The sequence below is a fragment of the Sclerotinia sclerotiorum genome, genomic scaffold, assembly GCF_000146945.2.
Source record: "Sclerotinia sclerotiorum 1980 UF-70 scaffold_33 genomic scaffold, whole genome shotgun sequence".
NCBI lineage: Eukaryota > Fungi > Ascomycota > Leotiomycetes > Helotiales > Sclerotiniaceae > Sclerotinia > Sclerotinia sclerotiorum.
In genome coordinates this window covers 36051-48394 of record NW_001820803.1, presented here as the reverse complement: position 1 = coordinate 48394, position 12344 = coordinate 36051, and the positions used below count along the sequence as shown (strand labels likewise).

The 12344-nt window shown below is 42.4% G+C and overlaps 6 protein-coding genes across 6 annotated transcripts in view; 2 read left to right on the top strand and 4 right to left on the bottom strand.

Annotated features, from left to right (window-relative positions):
• SS1G_14390 (predicted protein) overlaps window positions 1-530 on the bottom strand; it is a gene marked incomplete at both ends in the record, with an annotated part of 1645 nt that extends 1115 nt beyond the window's left edge. The window contains 2 exons of the mRNA XM_001584571.1: window positions 71-160; window positions 329-530. Of these exons, the coding sequence (XP_001584621.1) occupies window positions 71-160; window positions 329-530 (292 nt within the window). The remainder of the gene's footprint in view (window positions 1-70; window positions 161-328) is intronic.
• A 2375-nt stretch (window positions 531-2905) lies between these two features.
• SS1G_14389 (hypothetical protein) lies at window positions 2906-4196 on the top strand (the record flags this gene model as incomplete). The annotated part of the gene is made up of 5 exons (XM_001584570.1): window positions 2906-3206; window positions 3266-3360; window positions 3411-3502; window positions 3552-4044; window positions 4107-4196. 5 exons carry the CDS (start codon window positions 2906-2908, stop codon window positions 4194-4196), a joined length of 1071 nt encoding a protein of 356 aa, XP_001584620.1.
• Window positions 4197-4526: 330 nt separating this feature from the next.
• Window positions 4527-5246, bottom strand: SS1G_14388 (conserved hypothetical protein; the record flags this gene model as incomplete). The annotated part of the gene is made up of 2 exons (XM_001584569.1): window positions 4527-5136; window positions 5239-5246. 2 exons carry the CDS (start codon window positions 5244-5246, stop codon window positions 4527-4529), a joined length of 618 nt encoding a protein of 205 aa, XP_001584619.1.
• A 565-nt stretch (window positions 5247-5811) lies between these two features.
• SS1G_14387 (hypothetical protein) lies at window positions 5812-6825 on the bottom strand (the record flags this gene model as incomplete). Its single annotated transcript, XM_001584568.1, has 3 exons — window positions 5812-5841; window positions 5894-6609; window positions 6663-6825. The coding sequence occupies 3 exons, from the start codon at window positions 6823-6825 to the stop codon at window positions 5812-5814; spliced, it is 909 nt and encodes a 302-aa protein (XP_001584618.1).
• Window positions 6826-7726: 901 nt separating this feature from the next.
• SS1G_14386 (hypothetical protein) lies at window positions 7727-8234 on the top strand (the record flags this gene model as incomplete). Its single annotated transcript, XM_001584567.1, has 2 exons — window positions 7727-7853; window positions 7927-8234. 2 exons carry the CDS (start codon window positions 7727-7729, stop codon window positions 8232-8234), a joined length of 435 nt encoding a protein of 144 aa, XP_001584617.1.
• Window positions 8235-8554: 320 nt separating this feature from the next.
• SS1G_14385 (hypothetical protein) lies at window positions 8555-11951 on the bottom strand (the record flags this gene model as incomplete). The annotated part of the gene is made up of 4 exons (XM_001584566.1): window positions 8555-9430; window positions 9477-10014; window positions 10062-11212; window positions 11259-11951. The coding sequence occupies 4 exons, from the start codon at window positions 11949-11951 to the stop codon at window positions 8555-8557; spliced, it is 3258 nt and encodes a 1085-aa protein (XP_001584616.1).
• Window positions 11952-12344: the final 393 nt, after the last annotated feature.

The window sequence follows — 12344 nt, the reverse complement described above, 5'->3', positions numbered from 1 at the left end:
TTTGCGCCTGAGAATATATTATTAACACTTACATTTCTGTAGGATAGAATGCATAAGGAGATCAACATACCGGTAGTAATTGCCATCAAAATTGGCAACACGGTATCAGTAAATGAGGGACCAGTAAAACCATCAGAGATGTTACTGCTAACTGCATCGTCTAAGCTAGCTTGCTGAGCTACCTGCAAAAATATTTCCACTGTGACATCTCCTGTTGACGGAGGATCCAAGGAGCCAACCAGTGTTTGCGATCTTGGTAATTCAGTGTTAGTGTTTAGTCTCTTGAAGACTTCCTAGTTCGGAGGGATAAGTATTATTGCTTAGTCACTTGTGGAGTATCTCTTGGATCTGCTGCTATTCAAGAAGCCAACAAAGTTCATAACCTTGTTCAAAGTAGTCTTGTTGTCGTTTGTAGGCTCTTGGCTCTTTGTGAGCTTCTTAGGACTCTTGCAACTTTCTTGATCTGTGATCTTGATGTCTTTGATCGAAAAAAGTCGAGCAATGGAACGGTAAATTTTTGAGAAGCCCATTGTAATCATACATAAAATGGGCTCGATGGAAAATTATTTGTATTGAATTAAAATGAAGAGGATATTAGAGTTGTGTGTAAGGGTATGCAGATAAAATAAGATATCGACACCTAAGAGATGGTGATATGAGAAGGAGACAATTGTTCGCATGCCACAGATAGATGATCAATAGCAGCTATTTAATGTTTTGAAAGGTGTTTACTAGATGGGTGGGAGTTGTAATTGTGCCGTAATTATTTTACTCTCTTGTAGTGATTTGTTGAAGAAGTGCAGAGGAGGATCAAAGACGAGGCCAAGGGTTTGTTATATGACATTTGATGGAGAGGTTGCAGTAGAGTAGAATAACCGTTTCAAAGTTTTCAGGCACTAACATAGACAGTATTGACTCTCTGCTGTATAAGAGCGTACAGTACTGACCGTACTGACAGTCCTTGATCGCATAAATGACTTTATTAACGACAAGAATCGTTGGCGTGGGAATACTAAGGTGTAAATACTCCTTTGGAAACCCATGGAAGCTCAGTATTTCTCGTACGGTACTATGAAGGCGGTGTTAGCTCTCAAGCCATTGATCGTTAGTGTAGGAACATGACAGACACCAAAGATACATACGGTATATATCTGATTTGACTTCATGCTTCCTACGCACGGTTGAACTCCCATCAGCCATATCTAGTCGTGCGCAAGCATGTTATGAGAGACTACAATAGAGAGTTCAAACTTTGTCCATACGTATGGATTTAACGCTAGCCTAGCATAGTATACCCATGGGACTCGATGTCAAACTAGTTAGACAGGCTTATCTCGGAGTAGTCTTTGGAAGACGCACAGGCACTTGTTTTTGAACTAGACTTTTGCCGATAGCCTAGCTGCCGGGAGTGTCCTCTTAGTCATCGTCATCTACCCAGGCCGACAAAAAGTAGCCCGCATCTGCCGACAGAGATCCCCATCGATGTTTGGTCGCTCCAACACCAGGAGCACGGCCACAACCATTCTTACGAGAGCAACGATGCCAATAATATTATAGACTCTAGCGTTGTTCTAGAAGTTGTGTTTGCATTCAAAAGGTTAAAGCTAGGATCTTCCGCGGTCGATTGCTATCTTGACGGTTGGTTGTTCTCCGCGAGATTAATTCCTCTTTCTATTCTACCTGTCAATTCTTCTTCGAGCTATAGATAATAAGTGGAATTCTCGCTGACATACACGATAAGTGAGCTCTGTAGGTCTTCAACCACGACCTATCTCCTTTCGGGACCTCTGTCTATCTGCTGTAATCTCCAACCCCGAAAGATCATATACTGGCCATCATAAGCAGCCTAAAGCGAAGCACGCACGCAGGCTTCTCTATCGCCTAGAATGTAGTCTGATAGTAAAGGGCTGTTGGATTTTTGATCGATTTACGTATTGATATCTTTTGATTTAATCGTTCTATTTAGAACACATGACATTTAAAAGGTTCGAAGTATTTGGAATTTTAAATATTAAAATATATAAAATATTTTTGGGAATTGGAATCCTCCATATCCAGTGTGCCAATCCAGAATATCGGATACACTGCACACATGTAGCGTTTCTTCCTGACGTCTGGAGCTCTTGGGTTTTGCGATGAAATTCCAAATGGCTGTGCCATCAGTGATTGTATCTCAAGTCGAACGGTCAAACAGCTAACGAAGTAGAAGGACACAGAGAACGGAGCAGAGAAGGCGAACAAGAGAAGAGAAGATACTTTGACGAAGATGAGTAGGAAGCGGAGCTGAAGAATGCATTTGCGGAAAAGAGAGCTGTAGGTACTACTGACGGATCTACCACGAGTAATGGTACTATAATCCAGAACAAAGCACTGTTTGATGGAGATGGAGAAGGAATCACTATATTAGCTAGACTCGCTTTTGAGGCAGTATCAAGCATACTACTTGAGAAGTATAAAGGGAATGAGATCAGAAAAGAAGAGTCTCATGATTCTTTTAGCTCCAAAGCAAAGAGACAAATGACTGGACCATCCATGGGTGCACCAGTGAACTCAATACTTTATTCCAACCGAATCATCTACAGCCATCAAGCTAAGTATTTCTTTTAAAAACGGTGATTTTGAGGCTCGGGAGTGGCATCGAGGCATGGTTTTGAGATTTGATGAAGTTGTTCACAGCTTCCTAGTTTATCGTGCACGGCCCGTCATCAATCGCAGCAAGCAAGCTCGAAGCTCCAAATCCCCAGCACAAAGAATGTAATAAGTCTTACAACGATCCAAGAAATCCCGGGACGACGAAGTATTGCCTTGTGAGTTCTTCAGCTGGAACGCAAGCGAGAGCTTCTCGATTCTATCCCCTTACACCACACTACTCCTTTCACCAACAATCTACTCGGAAGCTCCAACTATGTCTGCCCCCACGAAATACATGCTGGTATCTCTGCCAACATCTATCTCTCCCTCTGGCGATAAAGATGAGGCTTTAACAGCTTTGCGGTCTACAATTTCTACGGATAATGGAACCACTATACCATTCAAGATCCCTGAATTTAAAATCGGTACACTGGATGCATTGGTTGGGCAAGCAGATGATCTTGCAAAGTTGGAAAGCGCTTGTCAAGGTGTTGTAGCAAAAGTTGGGGAATCTCTTCGCAATTTATTGGAAGGGGATGAGAGCAAGATTGCACAACAAAAAACTGTCAATGATAGTGAGTATAGTGATCTACGAGCTTGTGATTATGATCTTGGGCTAATGGTTTGCGTATAGAACCAGCGGACCAATACCTACGTACTTTCTCTTGGAACAAAGTCAAATACCGTGCCGACAAACCACTGGCAGAGCTGATCGATTCATTACAAAAGGTTGGCAACATTCGCAGTTAGGGGTGAACGATTTTGCTGACGAAATAAAGGAACTTGTTAGTATCGATAATGATGTTAAGGGTAAAATGACCCAATACAACCAAGTCAAGACAAATCTTACAACATTACAGCGGAAACAAACGTAAGAGCTTTGTGTTCTGGGGTTTTGGTAAAATGCTAATAACGCGAAGTGGAAATCTCTCTACCAAATCCCTTACTCCAGTCGTCGATCCCAAATTACTAGTACAGGATTCCGAATACCTAGAAACTCACCTCGTCGTTGTTCCAACCAATGTCAAAAAGGATTTCCTCAAGACTTATGAAACCATATCTCCTATGGTTGTCCCAAGATCCTCGGTGGAGGTTACCCACGATGATGAATTCACATTATTTGCAGTTACAACATTTAAAAAGCACAGCGCAGAATTTCAACACAAATGCAGAGAAAATAAATGGACTCCCCGCGATTACAAGTATGTAGAGGGTGGGCAGGAGCAGGAGAAGAAGGAGGCTGAGCGAGTAGAAAAGGATGAGCGCAAGGTATGGGGTGAAGCTTTAAGGCTTAGTAGAACTGGTTGGAGTGAAGCTGTTATGATATGGATACACGTCTTAACTTTGAGAGTATTTGTTGAGACGGTCTTGAGATATGGATTACCTCTGGATTTTGTCTGTGGTTTGGTCAAGGTATGAATGCAAAGCCTAAGTACTGTCAAATTTTACTAATCCTTCCCAGTCAAACGCCAAAGGAGCAAAGAAAGCGAAAACAGCCCTCGATTCAGCATATGGTTACCTCGGAGGTAATGCTTTTGGTCGAGACAAGAAAGGAAAGGCTCTAAAAGATGATTCAGCATTATCATCAGAGATCGCTGCTGCGGGAGTTGGCGGACAAGAAGGCAATGAATACACGGCCTATGTCTATTATGAATTCGAAATCATTTAGATGGCACTAGGAGTTATATGAATATGGCGAGTGAAAGTTGGCGCATGGCATTGGGTTCATATTTGTTGAAGCATGCATTTGTATTATTGTATCGTATTAAGAGATATCAACAAAGCAATTGTTTTCAAATCGATCAAAGTTTTTAATCGTTGAATTCTATCATTTCTAGTGTTTTTGCGAAATATCCTCCCAGTCCCCAAAATGTCTTAACCCAAGGTATCTATATCTACAACTTCAACAAATTCTCCTTCTCCAAGTACTCCACAATCTTTTGCACACACTCCTCCACACTCAGTTTATCCGTCCTCAAATGGATCTCTGCCTTCTCAGGTTCCTCATATGGCGCACTGATTCCGGTGAATTCCTTAATCTCCCCCGCTCTAGCCTTCTTGTACAATCCTTTTGGATCTCTCTTCTCAGCCTCCTCAACCGGAATATCAATAAAAACCTCAATGAACGGAATTGCCTCATCCCCATTCGCAGCCTTCTCATGTAATTCCCTCGCAACCGCACGATCCGCCTTGTACGGAGAAATAAACGAAGTCAACGCAATTGTACAGCTATCGGCGAACAACTTTGCGACTTCGGCAATCCGACGAATATTCTCGTTGCGGGATTTCTCGTCAAACCCAAGATCTTTGTTCAGTCCGAATCGCACATTGTCGCCGTCGAGACGGTAGGCTGCGTGCCCGAGGTGCAGGAGATGTTGCTCGAGGGCTGTGGCTATGGTAGATTTTCCTGAGGCAGAGAGTCCTGTAAACCAGATTGTCATGCCGCGTTGTTTGCGGAGGGTGGTGCGCTCGGCGCGGGTGAGCGATGGGTGCCAGGTGATGTTTCTGTGGGAGGTTGTTAGTATTTTGTTCAGCTCTCTTTATGTATCTTTCTGTTCGGGCTCAAACGTAGAAGTGATTAGATATTTAACGCAAGAGAGAACGTACGTAGCCATCTTGAAGATTTTGTGTGAGGAAATGAGAGTAGGTTTGGATATAGTCGGGTCGGGATAGAAGTGAAAGAATAAAGAAGAGAGAAGACAATCACGCAATCGAAATCAATGGATCGCCGCCAGTAACAAGGTCAAGAGTCTCCCCTTATTTAACCCGCTACCGGTGCACTATAATTTTCTGCCCCGCACTACACATAAATTTGACAAATGCGTGAGGATGTTACCGTTACTACATGGTGGGGTATTGAATCACGTGTTTGTTGTCTCGCGACTATATTTCAGAGGAAAGTAATCTATTACTTGCATTTGTTACAAGGTATTAAGTTAGGTGAACGGGAAGATGCGTGTCGTGCTTGCGATGGGAAATTGTGAGTTGGTGCTGGTACAAAGTATGGCCATGAAATTATATCTTTCTATTCGAGTAGTCTAAAAGTAATATCTAGATCTCACACTTCTTGTCTAATCTTATATCCAGACCCAGAATACTTACTCTCGACGTGGATCCGCCTTCTATATTGACATTTTTCTTCTCCTGTGTCCTTGGACTGAGCATGCGTCCTCTTACATTTTATGTAGCCGGGTATATTCTAGCCATCATCTAAAAACTCATTAGCATTTATGACAACATTATTACAGCCTTTCAAACTCACCTTGGCTTGTCTAGGCTCAATAAAGAGGGCACTTCCCTCACATAGAACTTTCGGCGTCTCTCCCTCCTCAACTAAAGTCTCAATTCTTCCCTCAACCCAGGCCTTTCTCCCTTCTACTTTTGTAGTCTCCGCTCTTAACACGACAAATGTATTCGCAGGCGTGGGAGCCCTATAATTGACCGTCAAAGTAGCCGTCATACCAATCCTATTCGGCAATGCACCAAAACAACATCGTCCTAACCCCTCATCTAACATTGTAGCTAGAAATCCTCCGTGTACAATGGTTGGATGTCCACATAGATCTTCTCCCAGGTAGGAGATCGACACGAGGGATTTACCGCCTGCTTCAGTCCATACATATGGTGGTACTTGAACACGTCCGGGTCCCATCAATGTTCCACCTGTAAGATTATGTCCTCTTTGTGATTCAGGGATTTTCAAATGTGGTCTTGATTCTGTAATCTCAGGTCGGGATCGTAGTTCTTCTACGAGTGGATGATTGTTTATGTACGCTTCGACTTCGAGAGATTTCGCATCGGTTGGTGTGTATAACTTGATCGATTCCTCATCGGATGGAGGATTGAGTATGGCATTGGCGGCTTTGAAAGCTGGGTAGGCAGCTATTGAAAAGCCTACGGAAGTGAAGACAATGGCTATTCCAAAGAAAGTGAGAGTTCGTAAGAGAAAGGATGGTTGCGGAGGCGGAGGAATAGTAGCTGTAGCGTCAGGTCAGTCAAATATTTTGAAGAGAAAGTGGAAAAATACCTACTCTCCGCACTACACAATCGACGAGCCGTGGAAAAAGTTCTGGAAGAAGAGGACAGAGACGTATTTCTCAAAGCTGCTCCACGACATTGTGCAATTCCTGAAGTGTGACCTACAGCTCGATATATTCCAGCTCGAGGCTGTAAAAATTGACGAGAGAAAGACATCTGAAGTTATGATACTTTAAAAGGCTATGACCTTCGCATGCTGATACAGAAAAGAGAATGGGCAATTGCAAGTAACACTTCTTATACTAAACGTCAACTACAACAAGTAAGACAAATTTGTGAGTTTTTATATTATCTGGTTACTGCAGCGCAAACCAGCCGAGGATCAATGATTCCGACTTGACCCCACAAAATTCGGAGGTTCTGTTTTACCGAAATCTTATCTTATCTCGCCAGAACTAACCTCTAAACTCAAGAGCTAGCTGTCTACCCTAGTGAGTTAGATGCGTATTGAATAATTCGTACCTGCTTTAGTTTGAAGTAAAGTTGATTGAAAATCTTTGATGGTGTAAAGCCATAAGCGGTGCTAGAATTAGATATGTATTCTACTTTGTGAATGGACAATGTGGTACAATATATGAAATCCCAATCACGCTATGCTCAACGACGTCACCTCGTGTCCATAAACAGCTCGATATAGAGCTCCATTTTGAAGGTCGCTCTGTACATGAAAAAGGAGACTTTTACTAATTGTCGCCCAATCATACTCATCATGTGTGCATTCTGGCACGTTGAGAAGTGTACAGCCAAGCAGGCCAACACCTGTTTTGAATGATGCATAGGTCAATGATAAACAACAAAGCCCCTCATTTATGCACTTCCAGCTACCCCTGTTTGATTTCAAACCACCAGTGAACCAACAACTTATAAAATGGGACCCCTCTTTCCACCAACTGGTCATTTTATTTTGATGTATTCACTTGAGCTTCACAACAGTATTGTGTGCATCTGACTTTTGCTCTAACTCACAAATAGCTTCCACATCTTGCAAAATTAAAGTCCTTGACAAGCGCCACGTCGAATTCATCAAAAAAACAAGACAATCAGCTGATCATTCATCATGGCTACTGCGGAAACCGTTCAAATTGGCCCAATACATGCACCAAAAGAGGACAGCATTATCGCCTTCAACAAGATTGAAACTGAACTAAAAAGAAAGATTCAACATCTCCGTCACGAAACCGATAGTTCGTTCTCTCCCCTCCCCTCTAGCCATAACTTCGACCACAGCTCTAAACTAACTCTTAACCCACTTCACAGAACACGAACCTCAGTACTTCGCCCCCATATCTCACGTCTCAGACCACACCCTCACCTCCTTCGACTCCTCCTCTTTAAAGTCCGTCCGCGTAGCTAATAGCGCCTATGGATTGCACCTCCTAGGCAAAGTCCTCATCCCCGAAACAGAGGACAGATATTTCATGTTCCGTGCTTTTATTCCTGGAGATTCTGATACCGCAAAGCTACATTGTATTCATATGGAGGAGAAGGACGTTGGAGGTGAGGAGGGAAAAAAGTTTAGGGCTATTTTCGAGGAGAATGACGAATTGGATTGGTTTGATGAGTAGAGACAGAAAATGGATGATATTGACACGTTTGGATTAAGGATTATTATGGATGGGGAGTTTATGAGCCTACAATGAACAATAATCAAGACGATCGAGGTGTGGAAGTTCCCTTTCTGTGAACCTCCTTCAAGGTTTTATTTGAGATCAGGATATTTCACTCAATAATTACGCTTTTTTTACTCAAACTTTTGACGCGGGTATAATTGTTTTAATTCATCTCAACAATACTCATACTGACTACCGCCAACATCTCCACATAGTTCTCGTAGCGGTATAAACGAGCTTTTTACATCTCTTCTCACATCTCCAACATTACTCTTTTATTTTCCCTTTCCCATACCCATATCCTCATCTCCATCATTATCTAGCATAGCCGCATAATCATCTGCACTAGCGAATGTAGGAAGATTCTTAAGCTTTCTCCTCTTGCTCCTGCTAGTCTCTTTCTTCTCTTCCTCCTCCTCAGGGCTCTTTGCTCTCTGTAATTCAGCTTCGAATAATGCATCCATATCGGATCCTGCTTCATCATCACTGTCCTTAAGGTCATCGTCTTCTTCAGAGAAGATTCCTTCTCCATCATCTTCCTCGTCATCTTTCATATTTTCATCTTCGTCCTCTCCTTCAATGTCAACTTCCTCATCTGATCCTTCAATATCAACACCACCTTCAGAATCGTCCTCAGACATATCGAAATCATCCATGTCCAAATCATCATCATCAGACTCTGGACCCTCAATGTCTGGCTTGCTTTCAACCAAAGCTTGCCAAATCTCATCCTCATCCTCATCCTCATCATCCTCTCCGTCTTCGCCCATCCTCTTCTCCTTCTTCTCCTTCTTCTTTGCTGCATCTTTGCCTTTCCCGATTTGGTTAAAGTATTTGTGGAAGAAGACTTCATCAACCGCGACATCCTCTGCCTTCTTTCTCCAGAATGCTTCTGAATTGACGGATTGTTGTACCTTGGAACCACGATTGGATACAAGAATACCTTGACTTGCTCCACCAGCAAGAGGTTGCATAAGGGAGCTCCCTTTTGGTGCTCCAGCTGCTGCTTTTGCGTTTCTGTAGACAAAACGATCTAAGAAATGGGCCAAGGTGTGAGAAGCAAGATCTGGTTTAGGTGGCATTTTTTCGTCATTGAGAAGGCGGTCAACAAATAGAGATACTGAGGGATGGAAGTGTACTAAGAAAGGAATCTTTGATTGTTAGTGCAGCTCTCTTACTCTATGAAGAAAGACTTACAATTTCCCACAGACAACTCTTGTCGGCATTACTGTGCTCCGGATCCCTCTTCTTTCCATCGTATGTATCTGCCTTGGGTTTCGCTGTGGATTCTGTGGCTTGAATTTCTACGGCCTCTCCATCTTCTGGCACATCTCGGAATACTTCATCTTCATCATCATTTGCTTCGGGATCTTTTAAAAGAGACTTGAGCCCAGGGAATGTAACCTCTAACTCTCTCATCAAATAGATGATACCACATATGAATGGAGGTTGATGGAGGGTTACAACTTGTAACATTCTCTTTGCGAAAGCCTTGACGCGCTTGATATTAACATCTGCTTTCAAAGCTCTGTAGAGCAGGTTAAGATATAGGGCATGCTTCGAAGATGTGATTAGACGAGGATCGAGTAAGGACTCGTAAAGGGTTCTGTAAAATCGGTCGACAGCAAGGTGTTTTGTTGTTGACAATTGCTCAATTAACATCAAAGCTTGAATACTGGTATTGAAATTGGATGAGTGTGTGATTCTGAACAAGGTATCCATGTGTTTCTCAAGCCTAAATTAGTTAGCATTGTCAACAGCTAACAAAATAACTGAACTTACGTCAAGTCGTCCGTCTTTGTGAATGGGAATGCACGATTGACTCCAGTCAAAACTGCGGAGATCATTTTCTCTGTTGTCTCCTCGCTTGCCTGCTTTGCCTCCTCTTCTGCTGTCAACTTTTCCTTTGCCTTCTTTCCCATAGCACCTCCGCCTCCTTGTATTTCTCCTTTTTTGTTGAGTTTAGGACCCGTAGGTTTGATGACTTCAGGCTTTTTGAGAAGAGATACGAAAAGACCAAAGTATATGCTCAGAAGCTTTTTCGCAACCTCTTCTTCTTTTGAACTAAGAATCGTTTGATTGAGAGTATTAATGGCGTAATATTTGGCGTGTGAACTCTGTCCAGGTCTTAAAATGAGTTCGTTTTCTATCGAGTTAATGATGATCGGTTTCATCAATGGGTGAGAGGTTTGGAGTTGTAATAAAAGGTATGATGATCGTGAAGCAATCTTTTTATCTGGATCACCGAGTTTGTTGACCAATAATCGTAGTAAATTAGATTCTTGTTCTGGTTTCTCCTTCAACAGTTCATAAACGTAGGTAACAGCTCTTGAACGAGCATATTCTACCTCATCGTTGCACCACACTTCCAAAATCTTGAGCATATCAAAATATGACTCCTTGAGCCAATCTTCGAATGCCCATGAAATAAGATGCGCTTTGGTCATGTTTCCGGGTAAAGGTTGTCCAGATCTCCAGACACCAGTATCGCTTTCTTGTAACGTACCAAGAAGTCCAGGTTGAGAAGGAAATGTTCGAAGACGTCTATCTGCAGGAAGCATAACACCAGCTCCCAATAAATCTTTCATAGCACCCAATGCTGTCACGGCTTGTCCCCTACTTCGCTTCTTCGCCAAATCTAATAAACTTTCGAATGATCTTGTAGTGTGAACTGGGGATTCCTGAACAACCAAAGTTAACGCGGAAATCTTATCGGATAATGTACCAGAGGACATGATCGTGGCAAGAAAACGATGTGAAGAAGTCGCAGAAAGATGTTTTGAGGCATAGAGTGTACTATCCGCTTCAAGAAGGGTCGTGGCATATTCCTTGAGATTTTTTATCGATTCTTGGTATGGTCTTGACTCGCTGAAATCTCCTGTGGGAAGGGTGAGGAGCTCTGCGGCATGCCAATCTGCTCGGGCTTCAAAATTCTATAATCGGTCAGTGGACTCAAAATAGAGAGAGGAAGCTACTAACCAGGCGATTTTGATCCTTCGAAGATTCTTTAGCCTTGACCGCAGCTTTCTCTGGCACCTTAGGAGCCTCTTCCTCTTCACTTTCTCCTGATTCTAATGCTGATGCAGATGCCTCCTCCCAATCGTCACCATCTACTCCCTCTACCTCATCCTCAACTTCTGAATCTGCCTCAGCTCCAGGAGCTCGTCCCTCGATTCCAAGCCCTGCCACAAATTTGGCAAACTCATTCTTGAAACCCTTGTCGATAGATGCCGGTTTTCCTTCGTCTTCATTTTCAGAGTCGGATTGAGCGTCAAGTACAAGATCTAAGTCTTCTTCTGTTCCTCCCAATGCCAATATTTCCTGTAGTAAGACCTCTCTATCACTTCCTGATTTTGGTGCTTCATTGGATGATCCATCTGCTTTGCCCTTTGCATTGCCTTGCGCATCTCTCTTCGTTCCTCGACCGGATTCTTGCGGTTTAGATTTTGGTTTTGAGTCTGTAGAATTTGTCGACGTATTCGCTTTGTTTGGCTTAGGGGATTTGGGTTTCGATTCAGGAGATTTGTTTGATGCTTTGCCTTTTGCGAATCCCTTCTCAATTTTCGAAGTTAATGCCGATAAAGCATTTTCGTCGAAAGAGGGGATATCCTCATCTGATTTTGACACAACCTTTGCGCCAGGAGTTTTAGTGGGCTTTCGATGTTTTCCCATCTTGATTTAGGATCCTCAAGTAGTTGATAATAAGAGGATGAATGCCCAATTGAGTTCCTTGAAAATAAAATCGACCAAGTAAATGTCATGAAGCATTTATTGAAGCTTTGATAAGATACAAAACTTTTTTTTGCAAAACAAAATAACCCGGAAAAAAGATTTTCCGACATTGTAAACTTCTCCCCTTGTACTGTGAGTTTTCATTCGATTTGGTGACTTGATTTTATGCCTAATTCAATTGATGAGCAATATGAATTGATAGGATATTGTTTTTATCGTAGGAATGAAGTTATAAAATTTGTTAATCTTCAGATAAAAGAGCTTCACTTGAACTTGTTCTGAGAGTCAAACAGTGGATATTTCAACATGCATCCACTTCGAAGTGTTTCTCGG